This window comes from Zosterops lateralis (assembly GCF_965231275.1).
Source record: "Zosterops lateralis genome assembly, chromosome: 32".
Classification (NCBI taxonomy): Eukaryota; Metazoa; Chordata; class Aves; order Passeriformes; family Zosteropidae; genus Zosterops; species Zosterops lateralis.
The window spans coordinates 141,790-161,630 of record NC_139792.1 but is presented as its reverse complement, the minus strand read 5'-3'; the positions used below and the strand labels follow the sequence as shown (position 1 = coordinate 161,630).

The 19,841-nt window shown below is 62.3% G+C and overlaps 1 protein-coding gene across 3 annotated transcripts; it reads right to left on the bottom strand.

Annotated features, from left to right (window-relative positions):
* Positions 1–235: 235 nt before the first annotated feature.
* On the bottom strand, positions 236–15,971 carry SP1 (Sp1 transcription factor). Of its 3 annotated transcripts, none has more exons than XM_083881189.1 (6): positions 15,945–15,971; positions 14,801–14,895; positions 12,674–14,183; positions 4,554–4,722; positions 3,942–4,141; positions 236–3,630 (listed from the first exon to the last, which is right to left on the bottom strand). In XM_083881189.1, exons 1-6 carry the CDS (start codon positions 15,949–15,951, stop codon positions 3,314–3,316), a joined length of 2,298 nt encoding a protein of 765 aa, XP_083737315.1. In that variant the 5' UTR covers positions 15,952–15,971; the 3' UTR covers positions 236–3,313. The 3 variants fall into 3 exon arrangements, with proteins under 3 accessions (XP_083737315.1, XP_083737316.1, XP_083737317.1); XM_083881190.1 differs by lacking the exon at positions 15,945–15,971 and adding an exon at positions 15,318–15,609; XM_083881191.1 differs by lacking the exon at positions 15,945–15,971 and adding an exon at positions 15,400–15,609.
* Between the last annotated feature and the right edge of the window lie 3,870 nt (positions 15,972–19,841).

The following is a 19,841-nucleotide window of genomic DNA, read 5'->3' as shown; positions in this document are numbered from 1 at the left end:
TGGAGCTCGGTGTCCCCAGTCCCCACCAGGACTGACTGCACCCCCCAAAACCGGCCTGTGGGCCCCCAATGGAGCTCGGTGTCCCCAGTCCCCCCCAGGACTGACTGCACCCCCCAAAACCGGCCTGTGAGCCCCCAAATGGAGCTCAGTGTCCCCAGTCCCCAGCAGGACTCACTGCACCCCTGCCAACCCCCCAAAAACCGGCGGCGCCCCCCAAAGGGACCCCCCTGCAGACTTCCAGACAACGCCAGCGACTCGTGTTTATTACAAAAAGAACTCGTCGTTCCCCATTTACAAAGGAGCCCCCCCAAAACTAACAGTTTCATCTAAGTTTTTTTTTTGTACAAAAAAATAGCACTTTGGGACCCCAAAAAAAATCATCCACCACCCCCCCCACCTCCCCAAAAAAATCGCCTTTGAGGGGGGGAGGTTTATGACATCAGCCACCGGATTTGTAAAAACCAATCCCCCCTCCCCTCCCCTTCCCCAAATTAAAACAGAACAGAGACGGGACGAGATCAAACAGGGAGAGAATTATTGCCAGTTTGGGGGGGCTGGACCCCCCCGGACCCCCCCACTGCATAGAGAACCAGCCCCGGCCCCCCGGAATGAAGGGGTGACAGTGGATTAAAGCTGGGAGATGGGGGCAGCCTCGGGGACAGCCCCCAGAGCCCCCCCAAACCCTCTGTGGGGTGTGGGGGGCGGGAGGGGAGCAGGGGGGGGGCTCATCCCCAGCCTGTCACCCCCTTGTCAAGGCACGTTTGTGTTTTGTGTCCCGGGAATGGCTGGGGGGGGGGGATTTGGGGGCTGCTGGGGGGCGTTTGGGGTGCGTGGGGAGCAGGGTGGGGACCCCGGTGCCAACAGAGCCAAAATGGGGGTGTTGGGATCCAGCTGCCCCCTCTCGGGCACTGGGAGCAGCGCTGGTGGTGTGAACCCCCCTCCCCAACTGCTCTGATTTCACCCTAAAATAATGCTCTGATTTCCCCCAAAATGCTCTGATCCCCCCAAAAATCCTCAGGGGAGCAGCCCAGAGCCCCCTGGGGGTCCCTGGAGCTCCCCTCCCTCCTGGCTGCGTTTCCATAGGAAAGCCAAGCTCCTTTGGGGACAATCCACGGGGAAGGGACACCGGGGACATCCCAACACCGGATCCGGGATCGGGTTTGGCACTTGATCCCCGCTGGGGACGGAGTGGGGCTCGGGGTGGGGGCAAAAATCATCGAATTGACCATTAAATTAAGAAACCTCCTGTGTTTTTTGTCCCAATCCTTTGTGGGTTTTTGGGCTGGGGGGGGAATTGGGGGTGGGGGGAGCTCATAGTGCTTCACAGGGTTATTAAAATACAAATGCTTAAAGTTTCCTATATAAAAATATACAAATGCAAAAATAGATATCGAGAGAGAGAGCCGGGAGGGGCTGGGGGGGCCGGGCCCTGCGCCCCCTCCCCGGGGAGCTTCTGCTGCCTTTCCTTTTTGTTTTTTTTTTTTGGTGTGTTTTTTTTTTTACAAAAAAAAACCCCAAATCAAAACAAGATTCCCGCTGGCTCCCGGGTGTGGAAAAGCTCGGGGATGGAGATGGGGCAGCTGGTTCAGCTCCTCTCCAGAGGCTTTCCCGAGGGATTCTGCCCCCTGGTCCTGGCTCTGCTGGAGCTTCTCCCGGGAAAAGGGGGAGCAGGAGGAGGCTGGGGGGATGTCCAGAGTGGGAAGCACTGGCTGGTGGGGTGGCTGCTCTCCTGGCAGGGAAAAACACCCAATTTACCTGTGGGAATGGCCCAGGGCAGGTGGGATTGGTGGATTGATCCCGGGGGGCCTCCCCTCTGCACCTCCCCAGAGGGAGAGGGGGGTGATGCCCTGACCCCAAAATGGGAGCAGGGAAGTTCTTGGCCAGCTCCATCCCCTCCCCGAGCTCAGCTCCCCCTCCTCAGATCCACCCCCCGGGGTCATTCCCAGGGCCCCCAGACCCTGCTGGGCTCACCCCAAAGCTGCTGCCTGGGAACAAGCCCCCATTTCCCCCTTTGGGGGACCCACACTCCTCACCCCACAGCCCCCTTTGGGATGGAACCCGGGCAGGGCAGTGCCTGGGGCAGGAAGAGGAGGGTGTGGGAGGAAGAAAGGGAAGGACCGAGCCCTCCCACGGCAGGAAGAGCAGGATCCTGGAAAACCCTTTCTGGGTTGTTTTTTTTTTTTACTCCAAGCTGTCCCTATTTCCAACACCCTTTTTTTTTTTTTTCCAGGAGCCACAACAAAACCCTCGAGTGTCCCTCGAGTCCCTGCGGTGCTTCCCCTCACTCCAGACCAGCTGAGCTCCACAGATTTTCCTTTTTCCCGATTATTACGATTATTATTAATTCCAACACTGGCAGTAATAAAAAACCCCAACTTTTCCCCCCCGAGGAGGCTCCAGTTGTCCCCCCCAGGGCTGTGTCCCAGCCCCTCTCTGTCCACAACCTTCCCATGGAGCAGCTCCACTCCCACGGGACAGGGAGCCTTGCCAAGAAAACGGCTGGAAAAAACCAAGATCCGAGAAAAAAAATTAAAAAAACACCTGCCAAGGCAGGGGAGGGCAGTGGGAGTCCAAGGGTGAAAAATCCAGCAGGATCTCCCCCCAAGAATGCCAAAGGAGTTACAGAATCACCTCAAAGCAAAGCGTCCGACAGCCCGGGGAGGGAGGGAGGGGTTTGGGGTTTTGGGAAATGGGGTGAGGGAAGGGAAGGGGAGGGAAGGAGAGCTCGGGCATCGTCTGACGTGCCCCAGAGGGGCTGACCTGCTCCAGGATAAGGCATCAAAGGGACCACGCCATGGTCGCAGCAACATCTCTCCTCTCTCAAACGAACACATATTTTTATATATATAATAATAATATAGAATCTTTTCTCTTCTTTTTTTTTTTTTTTTTTGTAGGTTTTTTTTCCTTTTTTGTTTTTTTTTTGTGTCTTTTTTTTTTTTTTTCTTTTTGTGTTGTTTTGTTGGTATTTCCGTCGTTGGGGGTTTTTTTTTTTTGGGGGGTTGTTTTTTTTTGGGTTTTTTGTTTTTGTGGGTTTTTTTGGGGTTTTTTTGGGGTTTTTTTTGTTTTTTTCTGAAAGGACCAAGGCATGACGACGCCGAGGAACCTCGGGCAGGGGAGGTGGGAAGGAGAAGGGGAGGAAAAAAAAAGACAAAAAAAAAAAAAATGGACCAAAAAAAAAAGAAAAAAAAAAAAAAAAAAGAATCAAGCCGAAAATTAAAAAATATATATATATAGCTCTGGCCTTGGAGAGGAGGCGGTGGCAGCGGTGCCGGGCCGGGCTGGGTTAGTGCTGGAGGGGCCGTGCCCACGCTCAGAAGCCGTTGCCGCTGATGTTGATGGACTGCAGGTCGGCCACCTGCATGACGTTGATGCCGCTGCTGGCCAGGCGGGCGATGCCCTCGGGGCAGATGGCCTCCATGGCCACCATGTTGGTGGCGATCAGCGCCGAGGGCGTGGCGCCGCCGTTGCCCTCGGCCGAGGCCGCCGTGTCCATGGGGACGGCCGAGACGTTCATGGCCACGTTGGTGGCGCCTCCCTTCTTGTTCTGGTGGGTCTTGATGTGCTTGGAGAGGTGGTCGCTGCGCATGAAGCGTTTGGGGCACTCCGGGCAGGCGAATTTCTTCTCCCCTGGGGGGAAAGGGAGAGAGAGAGAGCGGGGTGAGGGATGGCAGAGATGGGGAGGAGGGAGCAGGGGAAAAGGCTGGGATTTGGGAAGAGGTTCCTGCCCTCGAGAGGGGTCAGGCCATGGAGGGAAGAGCTCAAGGCCAATGCTCCAACACGCTGGAATTTTGGGAAAAGGTTGGGATTTGGGAAAGGCCATCCCCCTGAGAACGCTCAGGCTCTGGAGAGGCTCTCACCCCCAAGAGCTCAAGGCCAGCGCTCCAGGATGTTGGAATCTCAGGCTCAGGGATGGAACTCCCAGGGTTTCCTGGCCGTACCTGTGTGCGTGCGCTTGTGCCGCTGCAGCTCGTCGGAGCGGGTGAAGCGCTTCCCGCACAGCACCCAGGTGCAGATGAAGGGCCTCTCCCCCGTGTGCCACCTCAGGTGTGCCCGCAGGTGCGAGGTCTTCCCGTACACCTTCCCGCAGCCCGGCACGTGGCAGATGTGCTGCTTCTTCTTCCCTGGATCCCCAGAGCTCCTGCAAGAAGGGAAGGGTTAAACCCGAGGGGATCTCGGCGTGCAGGTGACACAGCCTGGGGAGGGGTGAGGATGTGCTGGATTGGGGTTGGTTGGACCTCAATTAATGGGTTTGGGGGTTTGGGGTGAGGTTCAGCCAGGTTGAGAGCCCAGCCCTGCTCTTGGGTCACAACAGCCCCCTGGGACACTCCAGGCATGAGGAATTGGGGATGGAAAGGTGGGAAAGGACTGGGGGTCCCCAGGTGGCCACGTGGATGTGGCACTTGGGGACATGGGTGGCCTTGCCAGAGCTGGGGGAACAGCTAGGCGTGATGATATGAGGGACCCTTCCCAACCCAAATAATTCCACAGAAGGAGGGACTTTGGGGGTGCCGGGGTGCTCCTGGTGCTGGAGCCGTGGGCAGCAGCCTCACCTGCCCTCTCCTTCCTTGCAGTAGGGACAGGTGCAGGCTTCTCTCCGTGTTTTCCGGCCCTGCTGGGGCTGGGGGTCGGGGCTGGTCTCCCCCTCCTCCACGGTGGCGCTCTCGTCCCCCAGCCCGTCCCCGCTGCCGCTGTGCAGCCCCAGCTGGGTGCCGTGCTCACCTGCAAGAGAACACACACGGGAGCTCAGGGCAGGTTCCTCACCTGGAAAGGAGGCTCTCCTCTGCTGGATGGAGCTCTGGATCCCACCCTTTTCCCTTGGCTTTCCTGACATTCCCCAGCCTGGGGCTCTCCCAGCCCCTGGACCTCCCACATTTCCCCTGTTTTGGTCCAGGTCTTTAATTTATTTCCAGGGGAGAGGGAAGAGAGCTGCATCTCTCCCAAGAAACAGCCCCTGCCAACGAGTGCAGCTGTTACAGCAGAATTCCAGCCTGGGTTGCACCAGGGTAAATAAAGCAGGCTGGACGAGCAGCATCCCTCAGTGACACCACATTATCCCCACTGCAGAGCTGGATAAAGACACAAAAAGCTGGGAAATCCTCAGAAGCCAATCCTGCCTCTCCCCAGGAGCAATTCCTGACTCCCAGGAGCCAGGGAAGCACAGGGAGAGCTCCCAATGAACAGAACCCACCCTGGGGGCATTGGTGGGGTAGGAGCCTTTCCCTGCTCACTGCTGGCTCACTCCTCTCATTCCTTCCCTGATCCCATTCCCACCCCAGGGATATTTCCCCTCCTGGCTCCACAGTGTCCCTGTGGCAGAGCTGGAGCAGCCCTGGGGATGGCAGGGGCTGAGCTATCCCTTTTCAGCTGCAATTAACAGATGCCAAAGGATCTCCTGGCAGATCAGCAGCGGAGCCGCTGCCGCAACCTTGGCTGGCCACGGGCTGTGATTGCAGCCCCAAATCCAGCTTTTCCACACCAATTTCCTCAGGGGAAGGACATGCTGCCACCTGAACGTGGCAGGTTTGAGACAAATTCACCTTTTTTCCCCAGCAATTTCCTCATGAGGAATCCGATTTCTGTAACCTGAGTGCGGCAGGTTTGAGACAAAGCCTACCTGGGGTTTTATCTCATTCAGGGATCCTCCCCCAAGGCTGGGAAATGAAGCTCCAGGCGGGAATTATTCCCAAAAACCCATCTGGGGCTTTTCCTGGTGCTGTTTCCAGCAGGCCCAGTGAGGATGAGGCGACAGGAAGGTCAGCGGAGGTGTCTGGGGGCTGCTGGTCACTCACTGCATCCCCTCTGCCCAGCACTTGGGAAGCTGCCCTTTCCAAAGCTGGCATTCCCAAACCCACAATCCTTCTGGGATGCCCTGCTGAGACCAGCACCTCAGCCAAGCAAGGAAATTTCCTTTACAATCCCAGTTTTCCACGTAGGAGCTCTGAGGCAGGAGCTGGGGAGGGCTGGAGAAGGATAAATTTCAAATCCCCCTTGAGGCACAGGCTGGGTGCTCCTGGAGGTGCCAGGAGGGAGTTTCACAGCCTGGAGACGGTGCTGGGAATGAGGAAGAATTCCTGGCAGGAACAACTTCCCCTGTCCCTGGTGGAGCTGGTGCCAGCAGGCGTCAGTGGTGCCTGGGCAAAGCTCCATGGAGCAGCCAGACCTGCACTCAGGAGGGACAGGAACCACACAACGGGCCCCTGGGGCTCAGGGAAGGACAAAACCCATCAGGAAGGTGAAGAAATCTTCCCTAAAATCCAAGCTGAGGCTGTTTGCCCATGTCCTATCAGCTGGGAGAAGAGGAAGGAGCAGACTGGGAGGTTTTCTGCCCCTGAACCCACAGGGATCCAGAATCCCTGGGATGGGCAGTGCTGGCCTGCCCTGGACACCCAGAGCTCTGAGCAGCCCCCAGAGCAGATCCTGACCCTGTCACACAGGGGACAGGGCAGGAGCAGCCAGGATGTCACCAGGAGCTGTCACCTGGCCTCATAAACTCCAGAAATTGTCCCCTTCAAAGGTGACACCGTTTGAAGCCTGGCCCTCGGTGCTCATTCCCGAGCTCCCTGCGAAGTTGAGGATTTCAGGAGCTTCCCAGTCCCTCCCTGCAGCTCTTGTGACATGTCTGCAGTCACAGCCCTGCAACGGGGGGAGCCTGGGAGGGGTTTTTAAGCTTCCTAAGCCAGCACCGACAGCTTTGTGCTCCAGCCATGGATTAGAGATTTCCCCGGATGGGAAGAGCTGCTGGGAAAAAAAAAAAAAAAAAAAAAAAAAAAAAAAAAAAAGGCAAGAAGAAAAAAGAAAAACCAGGAGAAAATACAACTTCTCTCCCCACAAAAACCCCCAAACCAGGAGAAAACTCAAGTTCTCTCCCCAAAAGTACACCAGGGAGGGGGAGAATCCAGACAGGGTGCCTTGGAATGGCTTCAATCCTCCAAGAGGCAAAAGCCTACGCGGCGTTTTCTGGTGCGGGGGGAACAAACCCAAATCCTGCTGCTGGAGGTCTGTGGCTGCCTCTCAGCGAGGAATAAATGCAAAGCAGCAGATCCCAAACCTGCAGGGATCATCCCACCCCAAGCAGGAGCTCTGAAATCTCTGGGATACAACTGGTTCAGGGGAAAAGTGGGCAGAGAGGATAATTCACGTTTATTATCCCCACTAATACACGTCCCTGCTAAGACTGAAGCTTCCCTGGAGGATCCACACCCAGGTCAGCAAAGCCCTGGGAAAATATATTATTAATGGAGCAAGAGGAGGTTTGATCCTTGAAAAAGAGCTGGGGAGAAAGAGGGATTTGGGGAAGGCAGGAGAGGGGAGCTGCCCCTGGCCCTGCTCCACCAGTGACCTCGGAGACCCCCCAGGAACGAGGCAGTTTCTGGTGTCCCACTAAAAAACCCCAAGCCCTGGAATCTTGGCTTGGCAATTCTCTGCAGACAAGGTGTTCCTTGTGCAGAAAAAAGCTGGGGTTTGTTTGCTTTATTTAGCAAACTACCAGGAGGTGAGAAATGCCCGGTGGGGAAGGAGAGAGGAGCTCTCACACCCACCCTGGCCGACCTCAGGCAGGGGAACAGACCCCGTGTTCATTTGTAGGGGAAGAGCTGGAAATAAAACCCAAAACCAACAAACTGGGGCTGATTGTGCAAACTCTGCACCTCTGGCAGCTGTGCCTGGGCAGAGGCAGCAGAGGGTGAGGGGGGAGAGCTGGCACCAGGCACGACGTGGCTTCAGGCACGAGGAAGTTTTCAGGTGAAAAGAAAGAAAAGCAAAACCTGGGGACACACAGCCCCAACCTCTCAGGGTGTGTTCCTGAAAATACCTCCAAAATCCACATTTGCTGGCTCACAACTCGAGTTCTCCCCATTTCCTGCCTGGTTTTTGGGGTCGCTGCCCTGCCCAGAACAAACCCCACCTGTTCCAGACACACCAAAGAGCTGCACAAAGGGACAAGGTGGCTTTGGAATGGTGTCCCCTTGGTTTTCTCCCTATCTGATTCCCTCCCTGGTTTGCAAAATGAGTTAATCTGCATCAGGAGCTCATCCATGTAAATGAGCCAAGCTCTGGCTCAGCAATCCCTCGGGAGACTAGGGCAGTGGAGAGGGAACCAGGGGACAGGGCAGGTTGGAAGGCTGCAGCCCAGTGAGTAATTGGGCTTTAATTTGGACTCTGATGACTCCAGAAGCCACTCCTTGGGCAGCTCCTGTAATTGCTGGAGGTTTCTGTGCGTCAGGGTGAGCGACACTTCCTTTGGAGAGGGGATAAATCAGGATGGAGCCGGCAGAATAAGTGAGGTGGGCTGTAAAAAGGGACAGAGCTGAGGCAGGGAATCACCTCATCATCACCTTTGCCAGATCCCTGAATCCTCCAGGATTTGCCAGATGCCTGTGTCACACTGCAGACTGACAGACAGAGCCCCTCTGCCCTTTAAATTTCTGTCTGAACTCTCACAAAACCGGGACAGCCTCTGGTCCTGCCCTGCCTTTGCTGGGGTGAAAGCAACCAGAGCAGCTCCCCCTGCAGCACAGGCAGGTCCCACCAAAACACCCCCTGACATGCAGAAATCCCTGTGTGAGGGCTGTGGAAGGAGGGAAATGCCTGGATGAGACAGGGAAGGGCAATTCCCAGGGCGGGGAACCCCAGCAGGCATCTCCCACCTCCCCTCCGTGCTCCTCTCCCTCACCACAATCAAGGGCAGATGGTTTCCGGGGACACAAATCTCAAGTTTTTAATCTCAAGGAGGAATTGATGCCTGTATCACTGCCAGGATCTAACCCAGGCCTCCTGGGATGGGGTGGGAGGGGATGAGGAGCCGTCTGGGCACTGCCGGCCGCGCTAAGGTGGGAGATGACACTCTGGAAAGGAGCCACACGGAAACTCCCCCAAACCCAGGAGCCAGGATGTGTCTCCTGTGTGGGGTGATAAGGACGGGGCTCCAGCAGGGCTGGGGCTGGCCCAGATAAAAGGGAGAGGCAGATCAGGGCCTGGCAGACGGGTCTGGAGCTGGGACCTCTCCCGGGAGGAGTCACGGGGTGGGTGCCGCGCACCCGACCCGTCCGACCGGCACGGCTGCCAACCCTCCCAGCCCCGCTGAGCCTGGCCTGGAGCAGCAGCAGGGAGAGGAAAAAGGAGGAGGAGGAGCTGGGCTGCCCCATGGAGTCCAGGACCCACAGCATGTCCCCCACAGGGATTTTGTGTGGGGCACAACCTGACAAAGCTGCGACAACACAGGCTCTGCTGGGATCACTCCCTTCCTTCCCAGGCCAACCCTGGAGTCTCTGGGGATTCATTTCCGTCCCCAGCGAACGACAGGGTCAGCCAAGGAATCCAGAGGGGATGTAAAGTCCAGCCTGGCCGGGATTTGGAGAAGGAAGTTTCACAATCTGCTGTTTTGTGCTGTGAGTGATGTCACGGGTGCGGCGAGGCAAACAAGGGCTGTGCGTCACGGGCGGCTCCTGCCGGGGCTGGATTCCCGTCCTCCCCTCCCCAACACACTCGATGCCATGTGGATGCCTCATCCAGGCCCTGCTACAAAGCTGCCCTTAAAAAACAGCAAACAGGACACAATCAGGGCTTTGTGCCACTGGCCCGACGCTGGGAAGGGCCCTGGAAGGATGAAGTGGGAGCAGGGAGACGAGAGGGGTTTGCTGAAAAAATTGCCCAGGGTTCCTGCACCCAGCAGGGGATTTTCCTTTTAGGACAGTCCTGATGTCCCTCTGCTCCATTCCCTCACATCCTCCACCCAAGGAAACTGGAAGAGAGCTCGTGCTGCCCAGAAAATCCCAATCCCACCCAACAGCTCCATCCAGCCCTGGAATCAAACACCCCAAAATGAGGGTTATCTCTTGAGTGCCCCCAAAACAAGGGGGTTTAAGTGCTGACCAGCACATTCCTCAGCCAGGCAGGGCTGGGACAGGGATGTGGGGACAGCAGGGCTCTGCCAGGGACAGGGACACGGGGACAGAGCCACTCTGGGGACACTGAGCTCAGAACAGCCCCAATCCTCCTCCCTGCAGCAAAAGAGGAAGAGAAACCCTGATGTCACAAAATCCCCGCCATCACACAGGATGTCCCCTCCCTGGGCCTGGGGTGGCACTGAGGTGGCTCTCAGACCCCACTGAGGTGGCACAGCTCCCAACCTGAGCCCCAGACCTGTCCTTCACCTCACGGGTCCCTGGTGCTCACCCATGTGGGCAGCACTGGCAGCAGCCCAGGGAGGGTTTTTTGGGGTTCTGCCAGCTGAGGAAATCCCCCCTCCCTGGCTCGGGGGCAGAGCTGGCAGCAGGGCCTGTTTGCCCACATGCCACCCCTGGTGGTCACAGACTTGCCCCTGCCCCATCCCAGCCCAGCCAGGGAAGAGGAAGAAACACCCTTTGAGCCACCCTATTAACACAGAGACCCAGTCAGACCTGCACAGAGAGCTGGACTCTGCATCACACTCATGAGAAAAAAAAAACCTGAGTTTTAAAGACCTTTTCAGGTGTTATTTTCTCCCTGAGGGATTCTTCCCCTGCCAAAAAACAGGAGAAAACCTCATTGGCAACTGACCCGAGGGGAGGGGAGCCACAGCCCCCCATCCATGAGGTTCAGGAGGGGACACAGAACCCCCCAGGAGGCCGAGCTGAGCTCTGGAAGGGGCAGGACATGCAGTGCTGCCAGCCCAGGTGGCAGCTGGGGCCACCACACCCCTGGCTGGGCACCTCCTCCTTCCCGCAGCCCGGAACACGCAGCAGGATCCAAGGAAAACCAGCGACAGTTCCCTCCCCAGCAAGGGCTCATTTTCCATCTGTCTCCCCCCGGAAGCAGAGAAGCTTTTCCTGCTCCAAAAATCCCTCCCAGCTCCTTGCCTGGAGCAGAAAGTTCCAGCACAAGTGGAGGCTTGGAAAAGGCTCAGGGATTTGGGAAGGGTTGGGAACAAACCCCTCCCTCAAATTCCCACTGGAGAGCTCAGATCCAGAGGGACACAGGTCTGGGGGGGCTCAGCACCCCCTGGAGAGGGGCTGGTGGTGGCTGGGGGGGACAAAGAGACCCACTGCCACCTCTGAGGGACACGGCCAGAAAAAAATCTCCTCCAGCCCGGAGTCAAATCCTGCCGCTGGATCGGGGCCAGGACGCTCTGTCCTGGCCACAGCTTTCCCCATTTCATCCCAGGAGCCTCCCGGACCATCCCAGGGACCTGGGGCTCCCCACAAAACTGCTTTGAACCCTGCCCTGGCTTTTGATTTCAAATGTCCCCGTGTCACAGCGACAGTGCCAGCGTCGTGTCCTCGGGGCTGGGGACAGAGCCAGGAGGCCCCGCTGCTGCTGCTGCTGCTGCTGCCGCCACCGCTCGCCTCGCGGGGAATTCTTCACCAGGATCAAGGGCTGAGAGCTGCCGAGCTAAAAAAAAGGACAGGAGGAGGAGGAGGAGGAGGAGAAAGAGGAGGAGGAGGAGGCGGCGGCCTCGCAGCGTGAGCGCGTTGGATGGGTGGTCTCTAGAACGTTCCTCCCTGTTCCACCTCCGAGGGCAGAGCCAGGCACGAATACAGGAACTGGGGCTCGCCCATGCCTTTCTCCAGCGCCTTCAAAACAAGGAAGGAGCCCGGGAGGACACAAGGAATGAGCCCTGGGCTCGGTGGGAGCCGCCCCAGGCGTGGGGATGGCACAGAGGGGACCCTGCACACCCCGTGGGTCACAGAATTGACATTTGTCCCCCCCCCAGATGCCAGCCCCGGCTCGTGGGAGCCCCCCACGGGTCCCTGTGCTCGGGGAAATCCAAGGATCAGGCTAATCCCGAGGCTAGAGTGACCCGTGGCTTGCCTGCGAGCCAAGCTGCTGTAGCAACAGCCCAAAATAATGCTGCAAAACAAGCCCGGGGGAGCGGCCGCTGCCTCTCGCGAGAGGGAAGCACGGGCTGGATTGAGCAACATTTTCTGCTGCCTCTCGACTGTGACTAAATCCAGCAACAGTCCCTTTTAGCCAGAGCCAGAACACAAAACAAACCAAAAAAAAAAAAAAACCCCACCAACAAAAAAACCAAGGAAAACAGTGGAAAAGCAAGTGGAGAGCGTTCCCAGAACCGATCCCTTCCGCGGCGGAAGCTCAGCAGGCTCCAGCTCAGCTCCCACATTGACATATCCTGCTTTTCCCAGGCTGTGGGAGACAGTGGGGTGGATCCCTGGGGATCTGAGCAGGGTGCCCCGTGCCCACGGGACCGTCTGGGCCACGCTGGGGTCACACTGCCCTGCGCCAGCACCCAGACACTTAATGAGCCCTTTCTTCCGCCCCTGTGGGGAAATTCCCCGCGGCTCCGTGACTCTGTTTGTTTTCATGGGGTTTTCAGTTAATCCCCGTGTTTCATGGCCATGACTCTTGACAGGCTCAGCCAAGCTGCACTCGGGTTCCTCACCCCAAGACTCCTGGGTGGCCACCAGGGCAGGACAGTGGCACAAAAACAGGTGTCCCCCTTCTTCTCCCCATTTCCCCCACAACCACCTCCTCCCTTTCTTTTCAAGACTTTTAACTCCCCAAAAAGACCTTTGGCACCTTCTGGCGACCAACACACTCCAACCCACGGCCAGCACAAGCCCCACCCCACTCGCCAACACCATTTGACACCAACCACGCCCAGCCCAGCCCCGCAGGGTCCGGCGTTCCTCCTTCCCGTGCCCGGCTGTGAAAGGGGACCCGAGCACTGACTCACCGGGGGCGTTGGCGATGGCCAGGGGCAGCCCCTGCAGCTGGTGCACCTGGATCCCGGACGCTCCCAAGGCACTGAGGTTAATAGTCTGGAGGCCCGGCACGGAGGAGAGCTGGGCGGCGTTGACGGTGACGGTGCCGCTGGGCAGGGAGGCGATGGGGGTCAGCGTGGTGCTGGTGCTGCCCGTCTGGCCCAGCGACACCCCCTGCATGGGGGCCAGCGTGATTGTCTGCGCCTGGGGGTTCTGCACCTGCAGGTTCTGCAGCTGGATGGTCTGCCAGCTCACCTGCCCGTTGGGGCCCACCGTGGGCGTGCGGATGATGATGGGGCCGGAGTTGGGCACGGCCTGGAGCTGCAGGTTCTGCAAGGTGTCTTGGGAGATGGCTTGAGTGGCAAAGGTCTGGCCAGATATGGGGGTGGTCTGGAGGGCTTGGATTGTCTGCCCTCCTTGGACCAGCTGCGGCTGGATCAGGATCTGCTGCTGCTGCTGCTGCTGCTGCTGCTGTGACTGCTGACTCTGATCCCCCTCCTTCTGCTGCCCTGGCTGCAGGGCCACCCCGGACACCGGGGTCTGCAGAGAGTCCGAGCTGGGGACGCTGCTGGCCCTCTGGGGGGTCTGCGCCTGCACGTTGGTGCCCACCGTGGCGCTGGTGGAGAAATTCATGACGCCCACATTACTGGTGGTGGTGGTGGTGGAATAGCTGTTGGCATTGGTGAAGAAGGCGCCTGAGCTGGCCTGGGACGTGGCCGTGCTGCCCGAGCTGCTGGCAGCCCCCGAGGTGGCCGGCTGGGAGCTGCTGTCCGGCGAGCCCGAGCTGCTCAGGGTGCCCGTCTGGGACGTGGGGGCCAGGCTGGCGGCCACGCTGTTGACCGGCAGCAGGGTGATGTTGCCGTTCAGGGCCACGGGCACGTTGGCCACGTACTGGGTCTGCCCAGAGAGGCTGTTGTTGGCCAGCCCCACGCCCTGGATGGGCACGGCCTGCTGCAGCAGGTTGGGCATGGCGATGAGGTTGCTGCCGCCCGCACGGCTGGTGATGATCTGCTGGTTGGAGCCGGGGATGATCTGCAGCTGCCCCGAGGCATCCTGCTGCACGTTCACCTGCGCCGGGGTGGTGGCAAACTGCAGCTGCTGCCCGTCGATGGTCTGGAACTGGGGGATCACCTGGTACTGGATGTTGGGGATGACGCCCGGCAGGCCCGTGAGCACCTGCTGGTTCTGCAGGCCGGACGCCGAGGTGACCACGTAGGGCCCGGTGCTGACCGGGCGGCTCTTGGAGGCGTCGCCGCCGTTGCTGCCGTTGCTGCCCGGCTCCTTGGAGCCCGTGGGGGTGCTGGAGCCTGCCGAGATGATCTGCCAGCCGTTGGCCGACTGGGTGAGCTGGGCGGCGGCCGCGTTCAGGTCCAGCTCACCGCTCCCGCCCTGCTGGCCCTGGGAGCTGTTGGAGTTCTCATTGGGAGACTCGATGCGGCTGCAGGTGGCTGCCAGCAGGGCCAGCGGGGACGGCTGTGACTCCTGGGGATGAGAGGAGGAGTTACTGGGGTGGAAGGCGGCCCGGGAGGCAGGCCCGGAGTGAAAAAAAAAAAAAAATAAACGAGGAAACAAAACAGCAACAACAACAAAAAAAAACTTAAAAAGAAAAAACAGGGAGGAGCATACTCGGAAAAGATAAACACCTCTTCCTGAACAAACCCACCCACAGCCGGAAAAATACAACTGCCAGGCACAGGGCTGTCAAGCCAGGACAGCCTGAACTCAGAGGGAAAAGCCTTTTGGGAGGCAGTCTGCCTGGGAAAGCCAAGACAGGAGAGGGCTCCTCCACCCCAAAGGCGGGGAATCACCCAGAGACACAACAAACCCCCAAAAAGGAGAGTCATTCCCGGGCCCCCCGAGCTGGAGAAGGGCCAGGGGGGGCTGTGGTGTCACTGGGAGCAGGGGAACTGTGAGTTTCCGAGGAGAGCCGGGGAGGAGGGGAAGCCACGGGCGCTGCTTGGCAGCGCTCACCCTCCTCTTCCTGCCCGTGCTGAAACGCTCGCCTGGGCCCAACAAACAGCTCAGCCTGGCCCTGGACTTTGCCACGACTTCCCCGGAGCCAGCGGGGCCGGGCGGGGGCCGATCCTCCCCCCACTCACCTGGGCCTCCCCACCGCCGGCGCTGCTGGTGCTGCTGGCGTCGCCTTCGCCCTTGTCGGGCTTCACAGCCGACATCTCCTCGGTGCTCTCCTGGTCTGCGCAGGAGGGAAGCGACAGCCCCGGTTAGGGACATTGTGGGGCAGGGCAGCGGCTCGAGGCTCGGGAGGGCCAGGCAGGGCCCGGAGGGGACACGGGGGGCTGGCTCTGGGGGGACCATGTGCTGCGGGAGCAGCCGGGAAGGGGCTGCGAGGAGCAGGAGCTGCCAAAGGGGAGCTGGCAGCGGGACAGGGGGGGAGGACCCGGCCCTGCTCCAGGCCCAGCTCCTCCCCACCCGCTCGGGACACTCCCTGGCCCCCGCCGAGGTCCTCCCCGGGCCTCCCCCTCGCCTTGCCCGCCGGCCGGGGCACACACCACACGGATCCGCCCCGGGATTCCCCCGCGCGGCTCCGGCCCCGGGATCCCCCGCCCGGGGCTGCCCCACCCGCGACCCCCCCGGCGCGGGGGTCCCCGCGCCCACCGAATCCTTCCTCTCCCAGCGCTCAGGAGCCGCCACATCCTCCGCCGGCCACCGGGGCTGCGCCCCCCGGTGCTGCCCTCACCCCCGGCACCCGTCAGCGGGGTCTGCCCTGGGGAGGGGACGCCGAGCAGCCCCGAGCCCCCCCCGGCCGCTCACACCTTCCCACGGGCCCTCCCGCACGGCCCCCCCCGCGCTGGGCTCCCGCATCCGCCCCCGCAGGGCGCCGTGCCCGGGAATGGGGGAAAGCCCCCCGGTCCCCGCGCTGGCAGCCGCCCACCCCCGCGGCCTCCCCCGCCATCTCGGCGCCCGATCCCCCGGGATCTCGCCGCCGCCCCCCCCCCCCCCGCCCCCAGCCCCGATTCCCGGGGCCTCCCCATCACTCCCCGCCGCCCCCTCCTCCGCTCCAGCCCTGCCCGGCGCGGCCGCCGGTCCCTCCCCCGAGGCCTTCCCCCCTCCCCCGGGTCCCTCCCCCGGCAGGTCCCCCCGGCGCGGCGCGGCGAGGCCCGGCCCGGCGGGGCCCGGCCCGGCGGGGCGGGGCCGCCTCTGGCCCCTCCGAGCGGGCGGGCGCCGCCGCCTCTGCGTGTGCCCGGGGCCCCGCGCGGCGCTCGGCCCCGGGCCCGTCCTTACCGCTCATGGTGCCGGGGCCGGGCCGGGCGCGCGGGGCGGGGCGGGGGCGCGGGCGGGCGAGCGGCCGAACCCGCCGGTGCCGCCGAGGGGCTGCCGAGGGAGGGGCCGCGCGCCGCGGCCGCAGCCCCGCGCCCCGCCCCCGCCGCCCCCGCAGCCAATCAGCGCCACGCGCGCCGCCGAGCGACGGGCCGTGAGACCAATGGGAAGCAAGGGCGGTGCGGCGCGGGGGGAGAGGAGGGCGGGCGGGCTCCGCCCCCGCCGCCCCGCCCCGTGGGGGAGGGGGAGCGCGGCGGGGCGGCGGCCAATGGGGGCGCGAGGGGGAGAGGGCGGGCGGCGGCTCAGCCAATCAGCGCCCGCGCGGGCTCGCAGGGAGACCCCGTATGGGCGCGGCCGCGGCGGCGCGGGCCGCGGCGTGATGAGCGTGCCCGGGTGCCAATGGGGCGCGGGAGGCGGGGCGCGGCGGTAACTGGCAGCGCGCAGCACCAGCCGGCTGCGCGGGCCGCGCCGCGGGGCGGGAGAGCCGCGGATATTGACGTGAGCACCGACTAATCCCAGCGCGGAGGCGGCAGCCGCGGCGCGGCTCGCACTCAATCAGCGCGCCGGTCGGTCTCAAACGGGCCAATGGGCGCCGCGGGGAGGCGGGTCGGCGGCCGCTCTGCGCCCTTGGGAGGACGACGCGGCGAATGGCGGAGCCGGCGCCATGTTGGGTCGGGCTCCCTCAGAGGCGGCCAGGCTGCCCCGGGCACTGCCAGGGCTCCCCCCGCGCTCGGTACCGCGGGTTTCGTGCGGCTCTTCCCTCCCTGAGCCCCCGTTCTATGCCACGAGCCGGCCCGGCCCTGTCGCGACAGCCGGCACGGCGCTGCGACACGTCCTCACGGTTCCGCGGCGCGGTGTGAACACCCCAGAGCCTTGTCACGACATGGCCCAGCCCTGTCCCGACACAGCGGGCGCCACAGCGCGGAGCCCGGGCCGCCCTCGCCCTGAGAACGTGGCTTGTGGAGTTCGGGGGCATTGCGGGATTTCAGGGGTTCGGGGCCAAGATCCTTTATTTTATATAAAAAGGAGCGGTTCGGGGGCAGGCGGGAGGGGATCGCGGCCAGCGGCACACCGGGGAAGGGACAACAAGGGACAGGGAATGGCTTTGGTCCCACTTTCGGCATCAAAACCTCCCTCCTCCCCGTCCGTGACCTTCCCATTTCCCGGCGTTTTTCGGCTCAATTCCCGCCCCGCAGGCCGGAAAGGCCCCGCGGCCTCGCCCCCGCACTCGGTGGGGCTTGGGGACAGCCTGTCCCTGCCCTGTCCCCTCTCTGTCCCTGTCCTGTCCCTGTCCCCTCTCTGTCCCTGTCCTGTCCGTGTCCCCGCTCTGTCCCTGCCCCTGTCCCTGTCCCCGTTCTGTCCCTGTCCTGTCCCCTCAGCCCCCTGGGGGGGCTCGGTGTCCCCTCAGTGTCCCCTCAGTGACCTGCAGCGGTGGCACCTGGACACACAAGGGCCCAACAGGCCCCGGTGCTGGGGAGGGGACACCAGGACTGTCCCCGTTGTGTCACCGGGCCGGAGCCCGGGGGTCTGGGGGGGTCAGGGGAGCACCGGCAGGAGCTGCCCCTGTTAGATTTCTCCATTTTAATCCCCCTCATCCCTTTGGTCCCAGGAGGATCCTTGTCCCAGTGACCCCCCTGCAGTAACTCCCGCCATTAGAGCCCTGAAAATTATACCCCATTAGCACCCCACTGTCCCATCGGGATTCCCCCAATTAACACCCCAATTAACCTCTCATTTCCCGCATCGAGACCCCCCCAACTGACCCCTCATTGCCCTCCACAGGGGACGTGTCCCCAGTGTCCCCAGTGCCGACATTAACCCTTCATTGCCCCTTCGCGGGGACGTGTCCCCAGTGTCCGCAGCACCAGCATTAACCCCTCCCTGTCCCCAGTGTCCCCAGTGCCAACATTAACCCCTCCCTGTCCCCAGTGTCCCCAGTGCCATTAACCCCGCCCTGTCCCCTCCCCAGTGTCCCCAGTGCTCCCAGGCGCCCTCCGGTGGTCGCGGCGGGGCGGTGCCACCCCCGGGCCCGAGGCTTTGCTGCCGCCTGGCGGGGGCGCCACAGAGAGACCTGGGCACCGACTGTCACCGGCAGTGTCACCAACGGTGTCCTGTCACCGCCACAGCGGGACCTGGGCACAGACTGTCACCGGCAGTGTCACCAACACTGTCAACAGTCCTGCCCTGGCACCAACACTGTTACCAACCTCTGTCCTGTCCCCCAAGAGTGTTCCTAGCAGTGTCCCCAATCCTGTTTTGTCCCCAGCAGTGTCCCCAAAACTGCCCTGTCCTGTCCCAGATAGTGCCCTCCCCCGATCTGTCCCCAGCCCTGTCCACAGCCATGTCCTGTCCCCGAACCTCTCATGTCAGAGTGCTATCCTGTCCCCAGAAGTGTCCCCAAAGCTGTCCCCGTCCTGTCCCCAGCCCCGTCACTGTCCCTGCTGTGCCCAAGCCTGTCCTGTTCCCATCCGTGTCCCTGTCCCCAGCTCCCATTGGCCGCCTGAGCTCAGGCGACACGGGACGGGGACAGAGGAACCCTCAGCTGGGACTGTGGGCCAACTGGGAGCACTGGGGTGCTCCACCCCCGCTGCCACCCCCCGATTGTCCCCCCGGGTCCCCCCCGCCCCCCCGGCAGGTCGCGGCCGCGGAGGAATCAGGGCGACGCCGGGCGACTCCCAGCAATTTTGGGTTGGGAACCGCAGAAATGCAGCGCGGCGAGAGCCAGGGCGGCCCGGCCGGGGACAGCGACGGGCGGGGGGGCCGGGGGGTCACAGGGCCCGGGGGGACCGGGGGGGGACCCCTAGGGCAGCCTGGGGGGGGTCAGGGCTGGGCAGGGGTCGCTGGCAGCCTGGGAGGGTCCCAGAATATTGGGGTACGGGGTATCTCACGGGCGGGGGGAGTCCCTGGCGGGTTGGGAGGGGGCTCCAGGACAGTTTGCGGTGGTCCCGGGGCTTGTGGGGACCTGGGATACCCCAGATTGGCTTGGGGGGGGGGGGGGTCTTTGGCAGCTTGGAGGGGACACGGGGCATGGTGGCAGCTTTGGGGGGTCCTCTCGGAACCCGGGGGGTCTTTCAGCAGCAGGAGGGGGGGTCGGGCCCCGGTGCCGCCCCCGCCGCTGCCGCCGCTCTGATGTGGCTTCGGCACCGCCGCGCAATGGGAGCCACATGGCCGGGGGGACACGGGGGGACAGCGGGGCAGCTCGGGGTGCCCGCGGCGCTGGGGGCCACCCCTGTCCCCCCACGGCCACCCCTGTCCCCCCATGGTCACCCCTGTCCCCCCCCCGGTGCCCCCGGGGTCTGCCCGGCTGTCCCAGGGTCTGTCTGTCCCTGCCGGGGGTCTCTCCCATGTCCCTCCCGCCCCGCGGCCCCCGCAGTTATTTCCAGGGATAATTCCGGGATAATTAAAGGGTGGGAGGAAACACCGGGGCCGTGGGCGCAGCTCAGCCCTGGGGCCACCCTGACCCGGGGGCACCGTGGGTGGGAACCCCCAGCCCCATGCCGGGTGTCCCTCTGTCCCTGCAGGTCTCTTCACATCTCCAATGTCCCCTTGGGTCCCTCCGGATCCCCCACGTCCCCCTGGGTCCCCCGATGTCCCCCTGGGTGCCTCATGGTCCCATGGGACCCCCCCAGCTCCCGCCCGGTCCCATGGGACCCCCAACCCTCCCTGACCCTCTGTGCCCCCCATGTCCCCACCATCCCCTGGCTCCTCCTGCCCCCCCCCACAATGTCCCCCCGCTTTCCTCCTGTCCCCACCTTGGGGAGGATCACTGGGCTGCCGGGGGGGCTCCGAACACCGGGGTGCCCCCCGTGGGTGGTGCTGGGTGGGGTGGGGAGGGGGCTCTGCCCTGTTCCGAGCCCTCGG

Bases quoted from the DNA above. Each gene is read 5' to 3' on its own strand.
- SP1 (XM_083881189.1), bottom strand. The intron at 14,184-14,800 runs GTGAGTGGGGGG...TCTCATCCCCAG, and splicing joins CCGGCGGTGGGGAGGCCCAG to GAGTCACAGCCGTCCCCGCT. The intron at 3,631-3,941 runs GTACGGCCAGGA...CTTTCCCCCCAG, and splicing joins GCACAAGCGCACGCACACAG to GGGAGAAGAAATTCGCCTGC.